At 39.0% G+C, this 18,478-nt stretch overlaps 1 protein-coding gene across 3 annotated transcripts in view; it reads left to right on the forward strand.

Annotated features, from left to right (window-relative positions):
* ctrip (E3 ubiquitin-protein ligase ctrip) overlaps positions 1 to 14,386 on the forward strand; it is a 128,644-nt gene extending 114,258 nt beyond the window's left edge. For 2 of the 3 annotated variants that reach the window (XM_071666340.1, XM_071666342.1), the window contains 3 exons: positions 117 to 263; positions 3,449 to 3,764; positions 11,542 to 14,386. In XM_071666340.1, coding sequence (XP_071522441.1) covers positions 117 to 263; positions 3,449 to 3,764; positions 11,542 to 11,738 — 660 coding nt within the window. In that variant the 3' untranslated portion in view covers positions 11,739 to 14,386. The remainder of the gene's footprint in view (positions 1 to 116; positions 264 to 3,448; positions 3,765 to 11,541) is intronic. The other variant, XM_071666341.1, reaches the window with a different exon arrangement.
* Positions 14,387 to 18,478: the final 4,092 nt, after the last annotated feature.

An 18,478-nucleotide genomic window follows, 5' to 3' on the forward strand; every position in this document is an offset into this window, starting at 1 on the left:
AAATTACTAATTCAATTTTTAGATATATAATTGAACTTTACAACACAAAATAGTGTAAGTAAGACATTTAGTACCTAAACGTTGTTTACTAGTCTTTAATACTACAATAACTCCAGGCACGTTTGGATGCTCTGACGGTAGATGGCTGCAGAGTGGAGGATCTAGCTTTGACTTTCACCTTGCCAGGTTACCCTAACATTGAATTCAGGAAAGGGGGCTCAGACATGCCTGTCACAATCAGCAACCTTGATCAGTACCTGCAGGTAAGAATTTTAATAGGCATCATGATTAGTTTGGATGCTTCCATGATTTACATGCTATTATGGAAAATTGTTGTGACACCGCCATTAAACAAATGTGAGTTCTTCGTATTTGATCTACCTTGTAGCAAAATCTTGCTGAAAGTACTCTTAAGAAAAATTTTAAAACAGCTATATTGAGCAAGGAAAGAAGTTGGATATTTTCTTCCATATCTGTATGAAGGCATTTGACAAGGTAAACTAGAATTTTGTGAGAATAAGAATTAAACAAGGAAAATTCATCAAAATGTTCTTTACACAGGAAATTTAAAGCTATCAGTATTATGGGCATCAGTTTACATGTACATAATGGGGCACAATTGGTATTTACACATCTAATTCCTTCCTCTAGTTAAATTGCTTGCATTATTGACTTTATTGGCTGGTCATAGAAGGCAACCTAAATAAAGGATGAGTCTATGAAGCAGCCAGTATGCCTCAGTAATTACAGTGGACAGTTGGGCACATTTTCTTGTGACTTGGTACATCAGTAGCACGTAGTGCATCCCTGCCAGCGATGTGTCCATTTCTTTGGGTGCATTGCACTGCTCCCTCACTGCACATAGTATTCTTATGCCTTTAGAAATAAAGAGAGTGATAAATGATTGTATCAGATGAAGAAAATCTCTCATTCTGATTTATTTAAGAGAGAGGTGAGTGAAAATGTTTAGAGTTGGCAAGAATGAGGAGGACATACTTGTGAGAATGAGAATCAGATTCCATACAGGACTAACAAAATCAAAATTAAGTTCCAGTGTTTGGATGCCATATGATATATATTTCCACTTTATAACCATTAATGTCACTTGCAGCCTAACAACACAGCTGGAAAAAATAACAACTATCACAGTTATATATAAATTTTCAAATGGAGTGTAACTATGTCATGGCTAGAAATCGGTTACATTGCCACTATCGCAGTAATATTTAGAATGGTGTCAATGATGTTATGTATTTGTTTGTATTTTTAGTGAGAATATTTTTTCATTTATTCATGTAAATGATATCTTTTCTTAATTAATTTGTAAATGAGGAAAATGGAAAAAGAATGTTTTTCTTTTTTCATACTTGTTCCCTATTTCCCATGTTAGCAAGATAGCACCAGGAACAGACAAAGAAATGGCCTTATTCACTCACATCCATTCTTTATCTGTCATGTATGATGCACCAAAGCCACACTCCCTTATCCACAGTTAAGCCCCACAGACCTTTCCATAATTCCCCCAGGCCACTTCACATGTCCTATTTCAGTCTGTTGACACATTGCTCTAATTCACTCGGTCCCATGCATGCCTTATTCCCTCCTGCATGTTCAGACCCCAAGCACTCAAAACTTTTATCAATTCATCCTTCCATCTCCATTCAGTTTCCCTCCTGGTTTTGCTAAAGACAGTGAAATGATATATAAGACATTTCAGTATTTGTTGTGCTTTTTTCCCTGAATAATGGCCTGCCACAGAAGAGAGACTACAGGCTTTAGTTATACCCTGAAATTTATATGTTAAGTTTTTGAAAACAGACATGACTGTAATTTCTTTGTTATAGTGAATGTCAACAGATGATTGTTGTTAGTGATAAGACTTCTACAGTGATTACATGGAAATTTTTCCATGTTTTGTCCATCCAAGTTCTGGATGGGTTTTGAGCGGTGAAATGCTGTTTTCATCCATTCTAGGCTTGGAAAAATTCTATGATGAAAGTTAATTCTTTATCCTTCAGTTTGTACGGAATGCACAGGATGTTGTGAAACATTATCCCGTGTGACCCTAAGTTGTAGATACTTTAACCATTATCAAAACCTCTGGACTATACCATGTTCACTCAGATCTAATAGCTGGAGTTTAGAAACGTTTTAATTAAGAGTGCTAATTGGTTAATGCAACACTCAGGAGCATGGCAAATCTACAGCTCTTCTTATTTTAACACATATATATTTAGATTGTAAAGTGCTTTCACTGTAAGGCGCCAGTTTACATATGGAATAATTTCCAAAGCTAAAGAGGTAATAATTAACAAAAAAGTTTACTGTTATCAAAGAAAATTGAAGTTGATTGTAAAGTGATATAAAACGATGAGTGACATTTGAAGTAAATGCGGGCATGTAAGTGTTTTCAATCAATAAGGTTACGTGTTTTGTCTCATAAGGCAGTGGTGCCAACTGTATGGACTCATACTGTAAATATTGGTTAAGTGCCAGTTTTCATTATTCTGTAGGTAATTACTATTTGAGAGTTTACATAATTTTTTGTAGATCATTTGTGTCTGGCTTTATTTTACATGACTCAAAGAAAAAGAATAGGCAAATTCGACATTAGATGTTCAAAGGCCTTACATCTGGCACCAGTGGATTACATGTGCTTTCAGATCATTAGTTTCATATTTTCATATTTATTCCCCACAATGCGTTTTGCACTGGTCACTATATTTTGGGAGATACAAGATCTATAAAATACTGTTCCTGAAATGTTATACCACTATTTATTTTGCTTTATTTCTGGCTGAGGAAATATTTGAAAATGAAAAATGGCTGAAAACTAGAGTGGCATGTGGCAAAGTCTGCCGACACTGTAAGTTACTCCCCATTTTTTAAAAGTTTTTGGTTGTTTATTTCACACTTTACTGTAATGTGACTATATTATTAAAACCTTTCTTTATAGTATGATGTGATAGACTTGACAGGTAAGGTTTACAGAGCAGGTGGATGAGTCAGAGAAGTGTTATAACAATTGTCAGATTTTCAAATCTTAACCAGCAGTAATTGCATCTGATAATCATAGAATATCAAGAAATATTTTAGATATACCCTAATTAATGAAGTTCCTTGATCTATTTAACAATCAGTAAAATAATAAATGGCAATAAAAAGTATGTTAGGCTATTACAGCTGCCTGACTGGTGCCGGGTCACCGCCCTCTGGCCATAGATGTTCTCACAGCTGCCATTCATTGTTGTCTGGTCACCAAAGTGACTCCCTACTCCACGCGCACCCTTCACCTGTTTGTGTCCACCAATAGCAGCTAAGCCTCGTGTTAACCCAGCTGTGAGATATGAGTGAACGGTATAATCACGTGCATCATTCATCTTCCTCTTTCTACATATGGATGAATTTTTATATCATCATCTTGGATTAACTTGAAGTTTTCTGGCAGCTGGTGATAGAATGGCTTGTGCGGGAAGGAGTTAGACGACAGATGGAAGCCCTTCGAGAAGGATTTGAGTGTGTGTTTCCTTTGACACAACTCCATGTCTTCTACCCTGAGGAACTCGAGCAACTCTTCTGTGGCTCGTCGGATGCATCACAGTGGGATATGAAGCAGCTGGCTGAGTGTTGCCGTCCTGATCACGGCTATACGCACAATTCTCGAGCAGTCAAGTTCCTCTTACAAATTTTGTCAGAATACACACCTGCTCAACAGAGATCTTTCTTGCAGTTTGTCACTGGTTCTCCAAGGCTTCCTGTTGGAGGTAAGTAATTTACTGAATTGTTTTTATGAAGTTTTTGAATAAAAGGCTTCCTGTTTGAGGTAAGTAATCTACTGAATTGCTTTTATGAAGTTTTTGAATAAAGATTTACAAAGAATGTGAGATTAATTGTAGTCAAAAGGAAAGGAATGGATGAATTACACTAACCTTCAAATCATTCGTCATCATTACTCAATCCTTTGTATCAAAACTGCAGACACACTCACTCAGCTCCTCCCAAAACACTCTTCTCTTTTCTTAAGTTCTCAAATCTCCAGGTGCATAAGCACTAACAATAACCTTCTTTTTGGAATCCTCTCATTTTTACTCATCATTCTAGAGCTCACTTCCTTACATTGTCACACATTCCCACAATCTTGCCTTCACACTAACCCCTGTCTTAACCCCAAGACATTACTAAACCATTCTTCCCCTTTCCCTCTTAGCTTTGTTTTGCTTAGAGCTAGAACATCTAGGTTTCTCTTCCCAACTCTGAACCCTCGGGTAGGATAAGCACCTCTTGCTTTTGCCCTTCTTTTGTTCTAAATTTTTGAGAAATTAAAAGTACGAGGAGGGGAGGGTTTTCAGCCCTCCTGCTTCCACCCTCTTTTGTCATCTTCTTGGCATGGAGAATTATTACTTCATAGTCCTTTGAACGGATTCATAGTAATATGTATGAAGAAAAGAAGACCAAGCAGATTAAAATGATAGAACTGACAAAGTTTTACCAAGCTGAAGTTGGGAAGTATACTAATAAGATGCATGAGCAAGTCTGACCAAATGAGGTTTGGTGAGGATTCTGTTGATTGACCATGAGTTAGTTATTTCCACTTTTTACATATATATGGTTATTATTACTCTGGTAGCTTTGAGACAAGGTTTCTAAATATATTGTTAGGGTATATGGCAATTGAGGATATAAATGAGGGGTGCAGGGATCTTGGATGTAAATGAAAATGGGGAAACTTAAGTTCTGTTCTGAGAATATTGGTGATCAAGAATGTGATTTAAGAGAAGTTACATATATTATCATGCATGAGTTAGTGTTTTTGCAGATGTTAATGGATAGTGTGTTAATGTACAGTTTTGCATAGGAGAGTTTGTTGGAAGTGACTTTTCCGAGAAGGAGGCAGGTTGGATGTCTCCTCATTTACTGGTGAAGGAGAGAGTGAAAATTGACATTGTAGCTCTATAGAAAAGGAAATGATAAATGTTTTCAAGAAGTGGTGAAAGTGGGTAGACTTTGCAAGATATGCTCTGTACAGTAATACAAGGCATAAGTATTCAAATTCTATGGTCTACCAGTTAGTGTTACTGACCATGATGCATTCGTGGGTAGCCTGGAGTTGAGCACATAGGTTTGAATTGTGGTTACGGCAGTTGGACTGCAGTCAACCCGATGTTCATTTTCTCTAAAGGGTAGGTTAGTAAAATGGGTACCTGGTATAACCTAGGTGAGGGTATATATGCATATTTATACATAGGTGTCAGAGGTGGAGGGAACAAGGAGAAGCAGGAGACCAAATTGGCCCCGATCACTCAAAATCTTTTTCACTCCATCTTTCCACCTCCAATTTGGTCTCCCACTTCTCCTTGTTCCCTCCACCTCTGACACATATATCTCCTTGGTCAATCTTTCCTCACTCATTCTCTCCATGTGACCAAACCATTTCAAAACACCCTCTTGTGCTCTCTCAACCACACTCTTTTTATTTCCACACATCTCTCTTACCCTTATATTACTTACTCGATCAAACCACCTCACACCACAAATTGTCCTCAAACATCTCATTTCCAGCACATCCACCCTCCTGTGCACAACTCTACATAGCCCATGCCTTGCAGCCATACAACAGTGTTGGACCACTATTCCTTCAAACATACCCATTTTTGCTTTCTGAGATAATGTTCTCGACTTCCAAACATTCTTCAAGGCTCCCAAAATTTTCGCCCCCTCCCCCATCCTATGATTCACTTCTGCTTCCATGGTTCTATCAGCTGCCAGATCCATTCCCAGATATCTAAAACACTTTACTTCCTCCAGTTTTTCTCCATTCAAACTTACCTCCCAATTGACTTGACCCTCAACCCTATTGTACCTAATAACCTTGCGCTTATTCACATTTACTCTTAACTTTCTTCTTTCACACACTCTGCCAAACTCAGTCACCAGCTTCTGCAGTTTCTCACATGAATCAGCCACCAGCGCTGTATCATCAGCGAACAACAACTGACTCACTTCCCAAGCTCTCTCATCCGCAACAGACTGCATACTTGCCCCTCTTTCCAAAACTCTTGCATTCGCCTCCCTAAGAACCCCATCCATAAACAGATTAAACAACCATGGAGACATCACACACCCCTGCCGCAAACCTACATTCACTGAGAACCAATCACTTTCCTCTCTTCCTACACATACACATGCCTTACATCCTCGATAAAAACTTTTCACTGCTTCTAACAACTTGCCTCCCACACCATATATTCTTAATACCTTCCACAGAGCATCTCTATCAACTCTATCATATGCCTTCTCCAGATCCATAAATGCTACATACAAATCCATTTGCTTTTCTATATATATGTATATGTTGAGATGTATAGGTATGTATATGTGCATGTGTGGACGTGTATGTATATACATGTGTATGTGGGTGGGTTGGGCCATTCTTTTGTCTGTTTCCTTGCGCTACCTCGCTAACGCGGGAGACAGCGACAAATTGTAATAATGATATCTATATATTTTTGCTTTTATTTATTATTCTTTGTTGCTGTCTTCTGCGTTAGCAAGGGAGCGCAAGGAAACAGATGAAAGAATGTCTCAACCCACCTACATACACATGTATATACATACACACCCACACACGCACATATACATAACTATACATTTCAACGTATACATATATATACATACACAGACATATACATATTTACACTATGTACATATCCATACTTGCTTCCTTCATCCATTCCCGTCGCCACCCCTGCCACATATGAAATGGCATCCCCTTCCCCCCACGTGCGTGCAAGGTAGTGCTAGGAAAAGACAACAAAGGCCACATTCATTCACACTCAGTTTGTATCTGTCATGTGTAATGCACAGGAACCACAGCTTCCTTTCCACATCCAGGCCCCACAAAACCTTCCTGGATTTACCCCAGATGCTTCACATGCCCTGGTTCAATCCATTGACAGCACGACGACCCCGATACACCATACCGTTCCAATTCACTTTATCCCCTGCACGCCTCTCACCCTCCTACATGTTTAGGCCCCGATTGCTTCCCCCTCTAATTTGATCTCCCACTTCTCCTCGTTCCCTCCACCTCTGACACATATATCCTCTTTGTCAATCCTTCCTCACTCATGCCCTTCACGTGACCAAACCACCTCAATACACCTCTTCTGCTCTCTCAACCACACTCTTTTCATCACTACACATCTCTCTTACCCTTTTGTTACTTACTCAATCAAACCACCTCACACCAAATATTGTCCTCAAACATCCACCTCACACCAAATATTGTCCTCAAACATCTGCCTCACTCCAAATATTGTCCTCAAACATCCACCTTACACCAAATATTGTCTTCAAAAATCTCATCTCCAACGCATCCACCCTCCCCCGCACAACCCTATCCATAGCCCATGCCTCGCAACCATATAACATTGTTGAAACCTCTGTTCCTTCAAACATACCCATTTTTGCTCTCTGAGACAATGTTTTGGGCTTCCACACATTCTTCAACGTTCCCAGAACCTTCGCCCCCTCCTCCACCCTGTGACTCACTTCCATTTCCATGGTTCTATCTGCTGCTAAATCCACTCCCAGATATCTAAAACACTTCACTTCCTCCAGTTATTCTCCATTCAAACTTACCTCCCAGTTGACATGTCCCTCAACCCTACTGAACCTAATAACCTTACTCTTATTCACATTTACTCTCAGCTTTCGTCTGTCACACACTTTACCAAACTCAGTCACCACCTTCTGCAGTTTCTCACCCGAATCAGCCACCAGTGCTGTATCATCAGCGAACAACAGCTGACTCACTTCCCAAGCCCTCTCATCCTCAACAGACTGCATACTTGACCCTCTCTCCAAAACTCTTGCATTCACCTCCCTAACAACTTCATCCATAAACGAATTAAACAACCATGGAGACATCATGCACCCCTGCTGCAAACCAACATTCAGTGGGAACCAATCACTTTCCTCTCTTCCTACTCGTACACATGCCTTACATCCTCGATAAAAACTTTTCAATGCTTCAAACAACTTACCTCCCACACCATATGCTCTTAACACCTTCCACAGAGCATATCTCCAAACCCGCCACCTTGCTGGCTTTCATCTTCCGCGAAGCTTTCACGACTTCTCTGTTTACCAAATCATTCTCCCTAACCCTCTCTCTTCACACACCACCTCAGCCAAAACACCCTATATTTGCCACTCTATCATCTAACACATTCAATAAACCTTCAAAATACTCACTCCATCTCCTTCTCACATCACCACTACTTGTTATCACCTCCCATTAGCCCCCTTCACCGACGTTCTCATTTGTTCTCTTGTCTTACGCATTTTATTTACCTCCTTCCACAACATCTTTTTATTCTCCCTTAAATTTAGTGATACTCTCACCCCAACTCTCATTTGCCCTCTTTTTCACCTCTTGCACCTTTCTCTTGACCTCCTGCCTCTTTCTTTTATACATCTCCCAGTCAGTTGCACTATTTCCCTGCACAAATCTTCCATATGCCTCTCTCTTCTCTTTCACTAAAAATCTTACTTCTTCATCCCACCACTCACTATCCTTTCTAATCTGCCCACCTCGCATGTTTCTCATGCCACAAGCAGCTTTTACACAAGCCGTCACTGCTTCCCTAAATACATCCCATTCCTCCCCCACTCCCCTTACGTCATTTGCTCTTACCTTTCTTCATTCTGCACTTAGTCTCTACCAAATCACCTCACACCACATATGTATATGAGTGGTTGGGCCATTCTTCATCTGTTTCCTGGTGCTACCTCGCTGACGCAGGAGACAGTGATCAAGTATAATAAAAAAAATTATATTAAAAACCACTAGGAAAATGAAACACGATAAGTTCTCAAGTGCACTTTCATGTAATGATCACATTGTCAGGGGAGATACAAGAATGAGATAGAAGACCTAAAACAGTCAGTTGATATACAAGGAAGAGGCATAGCTAAGACTACTTATAGGCAACTGAGATATATATTTTTTACTGCTGTGTTGATAGTTTGCTATTGACATTTATGGATAAAAGATGGAATCTTACATCAACTATGATATCAGATGTGGGCAGGAACCATTAAACCTTATACAAGACACACAGCAGCACATGGTGATTCCTCATACGAGGCAAAGCATTGTAAAGGTTGAATATGGCATGGTCCACAAAAGTATAAAGAGTGTATCAGAAATGTATAACTACTTTGTTAAAGAATGTATACTGTATTGGTGATATGATCTAAGTGAAAATCCTCCATAACTGTACTTGTCCCTTGAAAACCAGACATTCCTGTACACAAGGAAGTGAATCTGCTAGGACTGTCATGTGGTATGTTTTGTCGTCTAGGGGTATTTAGGAACTATCTGCTTTGTAAGGGGATGGTTATTAGTGCTAGGTACCTCAGCATGCTGGATTATCAATGCACTTGTCTATCATCAGCTCAGGGAAGATGGGGTGGCCTTATTACTATTTCTTACAGTGACAGTGACTGCTTCTTGTTTTATAAGATAACCAAACCAACAAAAAGTAGTTAGACATGTATTGAGCTTTTTTATGAATGTATAGTAATGTATATATATATATATCTTTCTTTTCTTTCATACTATTCGCCATTTCCCGCGTCAGCGAGGTAGCGTTAAGAACAGAGGACTGGGCCTCTGAGGAAACATCCTCATCCAGCCCCCTTCCCTGTTCCTTCCTTTGGGGAAAAAAAAAAAAAAAGAGAGAGAGAGAGAAAGAGGGGGGAGGATTTCCAGCCCCCCGCTCCCTTCCCTTTTAGTCGCCTTCTACGACACGCAGGGAATACGTGGGAAGTATTCTTTCTCCCCCATCCCCAGGGATAATATATATATATATATATATATATATCCTCCCCTCTCATTTTTTTTTTTTTTCAATTTTCCAAAAGAAGGAACAGAGAAGGGGGCCAGGTGAGGATATTCCCTCTAAGGCCCAGTCCTCTGTTCTTAACGCTACCTTGCTAATGCGGGAAATGGTGAATAGTATGAAAAAAAAAATATATATATATATATATATATATATATATATATATATATATATATATATATATATATATATAGGTTTGCGGCAGGGGTGTGTGATGTCTCCATGGTTGTTTAATTTGTTTATGGATGGGGTTGTAAGGAGGTGAATGCAAGAGTCTTGGAAAGAGGGGCAAGTATGAAGTCTGTTGGGGATGAGAGAGCTTGGGAAGTGAGTCAGTTGTTGTTCGCTGATGATACAGCGCTGGTGGCTGATTCATGTGAGAAACTGCAGAAGCTGGTGACGGAGTTTGGTAAAGTGTGTGGAAGAAGAAAGTTGAGAGTAAATGTGAATAAGAGCAAGGTTATTAGGTACAGTAGGGGTGAGGGTCAAGTCAATTGGGAGGTGAGTTTGAATGGTGAGAAGCTGGAGGAAGTGAAGTGTTTTAGATATCTGGGAGTGGATCTGTCAGCGGATGGAACCATGGAAGCGGAAGTGGATCATAGGGTGGGGGAGGGGGCGAAAATTTTGGGAGCCTTGAAAAATGTGTGGAAGTCGAGAACATTATCTCGGAAAGCAAAAATGGGTATGTTTGAGGGAATAGTGGTTCCAACAATGCTGTATGGTTGCGAGGCGTGGGCTATGGATAGAGTTGTGCGCAGGAGGATGGATGTGCTGGAAATGAGATGTTTGAGGACAATGTGTGGTGTGAGGTGGTTTGATCGAGTAAGTAACGTAAGGGTGAGAGAGATGTGTGGAAATAAAAAGAGCGTGGTCGAGAGAGCAGAAGAGGGTGTTTTGAAGTGGTTTGGGCACATGGAGAGAATGAGTGAGGAGAGATTGACCAAGAGGATATATGTGTCGGAGGTGGAGGGAACGAGGAGAAGAGGGAGACCAAATTGGAGGTGGAAAGATGGAGTGAAAAGGATTTTGTGTGATCGGGGCCTGAACATGCAGGAGGGTGAAAGGAGGGCAAGGAATAGAGTGAATTGGAGCGATGTGGTATACAGGGGTTGACGTGCTGTCAGTGGATTGAAGCAAGGCATGTGAAGCGTCTGGGGTAAACCATGGAAAGCTGTGTAGGTATGTATATTTGCGTGTCTGGACGTGTGTATGTACATGTGTATGGGGGGGGGGTTGGGCCATTTCTTTCGTCTGTTTCCTTGCGCTACCTCGCAAACGCGGGAGACAGCGACAAAGTATAAAAAAAAAAAAAAAAAAAAAAAAAAAAAATATATATATATATATATATATATATGATCAGGAACTGATATTATTTAAGATTCTGTAAAGACAGTTTTGCTCTTACTCCAGGGAACTGTGTTGATGATTAAAGGAAGCAGTTAGATGTGTTCACAAAGAGCAGTCTTTAAGGTTAATAATTGGGGATTTTTAAAGAATTGGAGGTAACATTTATATTATTATGGATTTGGTTAAAAAGAGGAGCTTAGCCTAAGTGAATATATCTTGATTCTCTAAGTTTTGTATAGAGGACCATAGTAAGTTTTTCACTTAACACTCACCTATATTTTAACAGGTTTTAGAAGCCTAACTCCAGCACTTACAATTGTAAGGAAAACATTTGAGGCTGGGGAGAACCCAGATGACTTCTTACCCTCTGTGATGACCTGCGTTAACTACCTGAAACTACCAGACTACTCCAGTATTGATATCATGCGTGCCAAATTGGAGATAGCAGCCAGAGAGGGTCAGCACAGCTTCCACCTCTCATAGGAAGAACTTTTGACAGACTAGCAAGCTGATGCTCAACCCACCAATTTTTGGGCTTAACATTGTGATATCATATATTTTTGTTTTTGGTGCATGGTGTCCAACATCAAATGTATTGTCAAGGTAAAGTGTGGCAAGAAACAGTGAAGGAAAGTGGAACATGGTGTACTCTTAGTTCATGAAACCTTATTGCCATATGGCAAAGCATTTATGGAAAAGTAACGATAGTGATGATCATAACTATGATGTGTGACTTCTGTATCATTCCTGGGGATACATTCTTACCTGTGCCTGGTGACAACTTGTAAAGAGTTCTCCACCATCTCATGGCCCTCACCTCAAAAGTACAGCCTAATTTATTGTTATGTATTCATAGATGTTCAGCTCTGACTGGCCATGGGGCAAAGTGAACTGAGTCAGTCAGGTGTTAAGCAACTCTACACATGAAAATTTATTAGTGCATAACAAAATGAATAAATATTTGGACATTTTTCTACATCAGTGCTTTATTTTCAGCCTTGTATTGTTTTTCAGATACAGCAGACTTTACAGAATCTCTGCTATGACTGTGGAAAGTAAACTGTGATATCCCCATCTTTCAGGTTTCCACAAGCTTCTTTTCAGTTGGTTTTAGTTCCCACCTTTCAGTGATTGTGATGTTGGGCATATTGGAGAACTAGGATCCCAGCATTTTCAACTCAGACCACAAATCATCATCTCCTTTGATTACTTCATTCATATGACACCGAGCATTAAGATGTTAACCCATTACTTGATCTCGTCATTGTTTCTATTTTGAGAATGTTAAGTCTTTGTTTTCTCTGTAATTACCCACCTTATACTGGTATCCCATACAAGTGTGGGTCATTGTTAGGCTTTGAGTTTGTGTACATATGATTTGCTCATTTTAAATGAGAACCCAAAGGCAATGTATTTTGGTTATTGTATATGACCTCTAACCATCACATTAATTTGGGGACTTTCTCACTAACATTGCTTATGAATATCAGTCCTAGTCATTTGAAAGATATCATCACAGTGGATCTTACTGTATTTCACTTAGTTTTTTTTGTAGAAATAAGGCCAAGAGTGCATTTCTTCAGTACTTTTAAGTTGAACTCCTAAAACAAAAATATTTCAATTAGAATCAAATACCTTTTTATTTATGGAACATTGTTGATATATCATGCTCAATTATAATTTTATATCAACTTCAGTTCAAATTCTCTGGTAAAAACTGCAGGTCAGTGCAAAAGGAAGAATGGGCATTATCATTAGCTATTTAAAAAGGATCAGGTATCTTTGCAATTTAATGTACTCCTCCTGATATCATACTGTATCTTAATCTAATATAATTAAGGTTTCAATTCAGGCCTTCCTATATCATGATTTTTGTTATTTTTAAAGGTACAGTTTAGATGTTGGTGGGACTACAAGAATATTACACCAAATATCATAAGTAAGTAAATACTGTAACTTGTTTTATAAGTTACAATTAATCTTGAACTGGTTTTAGAGGACACTTGTTTAACATTCTCATATCATATGGTTTGGACTGCAGGGCTAACTTTTGACTGTTGGAAAGCATAAAACTATGCATTACTGAAAAACTGAGCCTAGCCATAGAGTGAAGACTGGTTATATATTTAACCATTTAATCAACCAAAACTCCTCATGATTGCATGTCAGCAGTGTTACCTAGTTGGTACCAAAGCACCATTTATTTTTTCTTTTGTCTTTGGGTATTTTTTGTTACTTGAAACACCTGCTGAATTGGCCTTAAACTGCTCTCAAATTTTATATATTTTTGTTAAATGGATATTTTTTATTTATTGATATTCTTTGGCAGTCAGTATTTCAGGTGTTGAGCCATGAGCACATTAAAGTAGGGAAATACAAGTCTTTGATTGTGTACAGAGAATTAAAGAGAAGTTATCTGTAACTTGTAAGTTGTTTTCTTTTGCAAAGAATTTTCAATAAGCTGACTGGATATTGAAACATATGGTCTCATGATTCTGCACCTGTTTTCCTGAGCTAGCCCATAAATTAATGCTCCCGGCATGTCCATTGTATGTATTATAAGTACATGTCATGTTTATCAGTGCCTACCTTAAATATCAGATTGATGTATATTATAAGTATATTCAGAAATCACATAACTGTAATACACAGTACATAATAGTTTTTACAGAAGACAAGATGTGATAATGTAATCAGTACCCAAGAACATGTCGCTATGAATGTGTAAGCTAAGTTTTTGTATTTGCCTTGTGAACCTCAGTTGATTATTGGTAGTAACTTTTGTGATAGTACTTTTTTTAGTCACTTTCTTTTTGTGTGTCATTGAGTATTAAATTCAGCACATACTGAAGATCTTGATTGTCCCTTATGCAGTTGGTTGGGAAATATTTATTAATTTTCTATCAAACTATGTTAGCCTTGACCCTGGGTAGAAACTCCAGGTATGTACAGATGATAATAGGACTTTGGTTTTTGTTTACACTTGTAATAGGTTCATGTTAGATTGAAAGTTTAAAATTTTTTGATGTTTGATATAAAGTCTTCTACATTCAGCAAGTTTGCTGACTAACATAGAATATGCAAGTATTTTTTTATTTGAACCCAGCATAAAATAAAAAGGAAAAAGAAGATTTTGAAGTTTCACACAACTAATCCTTTCTCTCTTTCTCTTTCTCTCTCTCTCTCTCTTCTTCTCTTTCTCTCTCTCTTTGTTTATTTACTCTTTATTTGATTTTTACAATGAGAAACAGACTGATGTATTGTTTATGTTTACTGGCTAAAGTTTTACCATTTAAAGCATAACCTCAACATTATGATGTACAACACAAGATGAAACAGGCAAAACTAGATACTGTGACTTAAAAACATTGAAGTGGGGGTTTTGGTGACACCAGGTGTATGCTGGCTCTGTCTGGTGGATGGTGAGGTTGTTGATGTGGACATTGGACACCATGCTGTTCCATAGATCCATAGATGTGCTACTCAGGAAGATGAGGGTCTACTTGAGCGTGCTGCATTAGGACTAAGAAACTTCCACCAAGATGTCACATGTCATCACCTGCCTCATACTGTGCTGTGACAATGTCCACAGGAATTTCTGCTCAAACAGCTGTGGACTGAGCTGGATCTGTACCTTGGGCACAACAGTTAAAGTATCCACATTCCTGTGATGCTCCAGGGTATTCAGGCAAGGTAGCAGTTCTTCATGCTGAGCTGTGAAGGCTATGAGTAGTTCAACCTGCTTCTGAACTGTTGAGGAGGTTTAAGTGGGTTGCAAGGACTTGATATTGAGACAAGTGGTATATATTCAATTTGGATTTGGACTGAACTGTGCAAATGGTTTGCAGTCAGCCTCCTTACTACAGGTGTGTCCTCAATTGCAGTGTTATCCCCATCAATGTAGTCCCATTAGTAACTTCATGGATGTGGCATTTAAGTATTAAGTTTCTGTCATATTCAACCCCTATGATGATAAAGTTCTTGGATATTGGTTTGTTTGCTTAATCACATAATGTATATCTCATTTATGTGTGTGACAGAGCATAGCTGTCAGCATTTACTTAATAAAGAACTTCCCTTTGATACTAATAATTGTTGGTTGTATTGTCCATTTAACCACTACATTGATGCTCCTCTTTGGCCTATCATCATATCATGGAAGATATATATTTTTCACTAAACAAACCTGTAAAAGCCACGCTTGTGGAGAAGTTTTTATTGTTGTAAAATAAAAGTTCAGCATGATCAGACTGTTTTGGTGTCCAGGGATCTGATTTGTATTATGCTTGATTCAAGGGCTCCTGTGAACTTATTAACTTGATTGGGGGCCCTTTAATCAAACATGTATTACATATTGTTCACTGGACACCAAAATCATTTCATCATGCTGAAGTTTCATTTCACCACACACAAATAAAAAATTTCTCAAAAAGCATGGATTTCACAAGGTTCAGTTTAGTGTAAATGTATATCTTTCATGGTATGATGATAGGCCAAAGAGGAGCATAATTGTGTTGATTAAATGTACAGTATGACTAACAATTATTAGTATTAAAAGTAAGTGTTTTATTATCGTGATATCCATTTTCATTTGCATAGGATGGATGAAGTGTTTTCAGACCTTCAGCTTGCTGTCACACTCAAGTCATATCCAGTGTACAAAAGTGAGCAAAATGTTTCACACTTGTAACACTTTTTAACACTTTTGATGCACCACGCCATGATTGTGTTTTAATGTAGTGATGCTTCGTGGCATGGCGTTTCCCACTATTGCATTAAGTTTACATGGGACAGTGGCCATTCCCATAACACGAGTGGCTACTTCATTCCAACTTCATATGTAAACAGTAGTGAATGTATGACAATATAGAATAATGATGAATGTGAACTACCTGGAGAGGTCCAGTACTCTTAACATTTCTGCAGTTTAATGTAAATTTGTGTATATTGTTAATGTAGTGTAAACTCAAAAAATACCAATATCAAAGTGGAAAATTAGTGATGTGAATATATTAGTTGTTGCTAAGAAATAGATGATAATTATTATATAGTAATACAAAGCGAGAGGAGCTCAGGCATGTAGTCTGGTTGGTGCGGGGGCTTGGGCGGTGAGTAGTCATTCAGTTGTTTGCTGATGAGAGGACACTAGTGGCAGATTTGAGTGAAAATTGCAGAAGCTGGTGTCAGAGTTTTGGAGAGGGTGCACAAGGGAAAAAAATTGAAGAGTGACTGTGAAAGATATGAGATAATTAGGTTTAGCATTGAAAGAAAGAAAAAAAAGGTTATTTGGAGTGGTAATTTTGAATGAAGAAAGCTTGAAGGTAGTAGAATGTTGAGGTACCTAGAAGTAGATATTGCAGCTCTGAGGAACGTGTGTATAGAGAGAGAATTATCTTTAACAGCAGATATGGTTTTATAAATAAATGCCCATACATGCACATATACATACTCATACACAGACAAATGCATATGAACACGTGTGATATTTATACTTGCTTGCCTCCATCCATTTCTGGTGCTACTCTGTCCCACAGGAAACAGCATTGGTACTCCCTGCTTCAGTGAGGTAGTGCCAGGAAAACAGACAATAAAGGCCACATTTGCTCACACTTAACTAGCTGTCATGTGTAATGCACCAAAACCATAGCTCCCTATCCACATCCAGGCCACACAGACCTTCCCATGGTTTACCCCGGATGTTTCACATGCCCAGGTTCAGATTGTTGACAGTACTTCGACCCCAATATACCACATCACTCCTATCCATTACGTGCCTTGCAGGCCTTTCACCCTCCTGCATGTTCAGGCCCTGAGCATTCCAAATCTTTTTTCACTACCTCCTTCCATACCGTTTCATTCCCCCTTCTTTTCCTATCCACATTCTACATATATATGCTCACTGTCAACCTCTCCTCTCTCACTCTCACTTTATGTCCAAACCATTTCAATACACCCTTATCAGCTATCAACCATACTGTTATTTCTACACCTCCCTTCCTCACACCACATGCTATCCTCAAATATTTCATTGCGAACATATTCACCCTATTCTTTACGTCTTTATCTAAGGCCCATGCCTCGCACCCATATAGGACGACTACCCACCTTTACTTATAAAGCCAGTGACCTCTCTTTCCATGCATTCCTCAATGCATCCAAGACTCTCTGCCTCACCCACCCTATGGCTCAGTTCAGCTCCCATTATTCCATTTACTGCCATATCTACCATCAGTTATCTAAAACACTCCATTTCCAACAAGTTCACTCCATTCAAACTCACAAACAAAAAACTGTTACTTTTCACAACAGCTTCGGCATTTTCCCTCTTAAATCTACCATCAGCGCCATATCACCTGCAAACAACAACTCAACGACCCCAACTTCCACCTGATCCATGCACAGATTAAACAGCCATAGTGATATCACACACCTCAGCTGCAGACTTGCCTTCATCTGGATCCACTCACCTTCTCTCTACGTACTTGCATGCATGCTTTACTTGATAAACACTCCTTGGTACTTCTAATATCTTTCCTCCCGCACCATATATTTGTAGCACCTTGCAAAAAGCATCTCAATCAACCCTGTCATGTGATTTCTCCAGATGTCACAGAATTGCAAAAATGAGCTGTGAAGTTAGTAGTTTCTGCAGACAGACTCTATATGGTGGCAAAACAGATCTCAACTGTAAAGCCACCTCATCCCAGAAAGCTTACCTGACACAAGCCTAAGATGTGGTGTGACTTCCTTTACACCACAGCCCATTACAACAAACAATGTCTGGTTTCAAAGACCAGTTTCTAAGAATATTAAAGCTGCAAGGCCTCACATTCCTGACAACCAGCATGCTGCTTCTCACACTACCTCCTCAAGCCAACTACCAATGTTGCCGACTTGGAGCTATGCTAATACTTAGCCTTGTGTCTGTCGTTCAGTGTCTATAGGAGGTATCACTTGTGGACTACCTCCAAATGCATTACCATACACATCGTCAACCGCCCCAGTCACAACAAAAACCGGCATCTATCTGTCTATCTATCTGTACCTTTGATGACTTCCCAATTCGAACTCCCTTAAGGAGGTGGCCATGGTAATAAAGTCTCTATAGCTTGTGAACTCCAGCGTTGCTTCTTTGCCTATAGTGCCTCATACTTAACAGGCCACTGGCAGAGGGCAACAGTAGCACTGTTTGCAGAGTCTCCTACTTAATGTTCCTAGTGATA

This window comes from Panulirus ornatus, chromosome 11 (assembly GCF_036320965.1).
Source record: "Panulirus ornatus isolate Po-2019 chromosome 11, ASM3632096v1, whole genome shotgun sequence".
Lineage (NCBI taxonomy): Eukaryota > Metazoa > Arthropoda > Malacostraca > Decapoda > Palinuridae > Panulirus > Panulirus ornatus.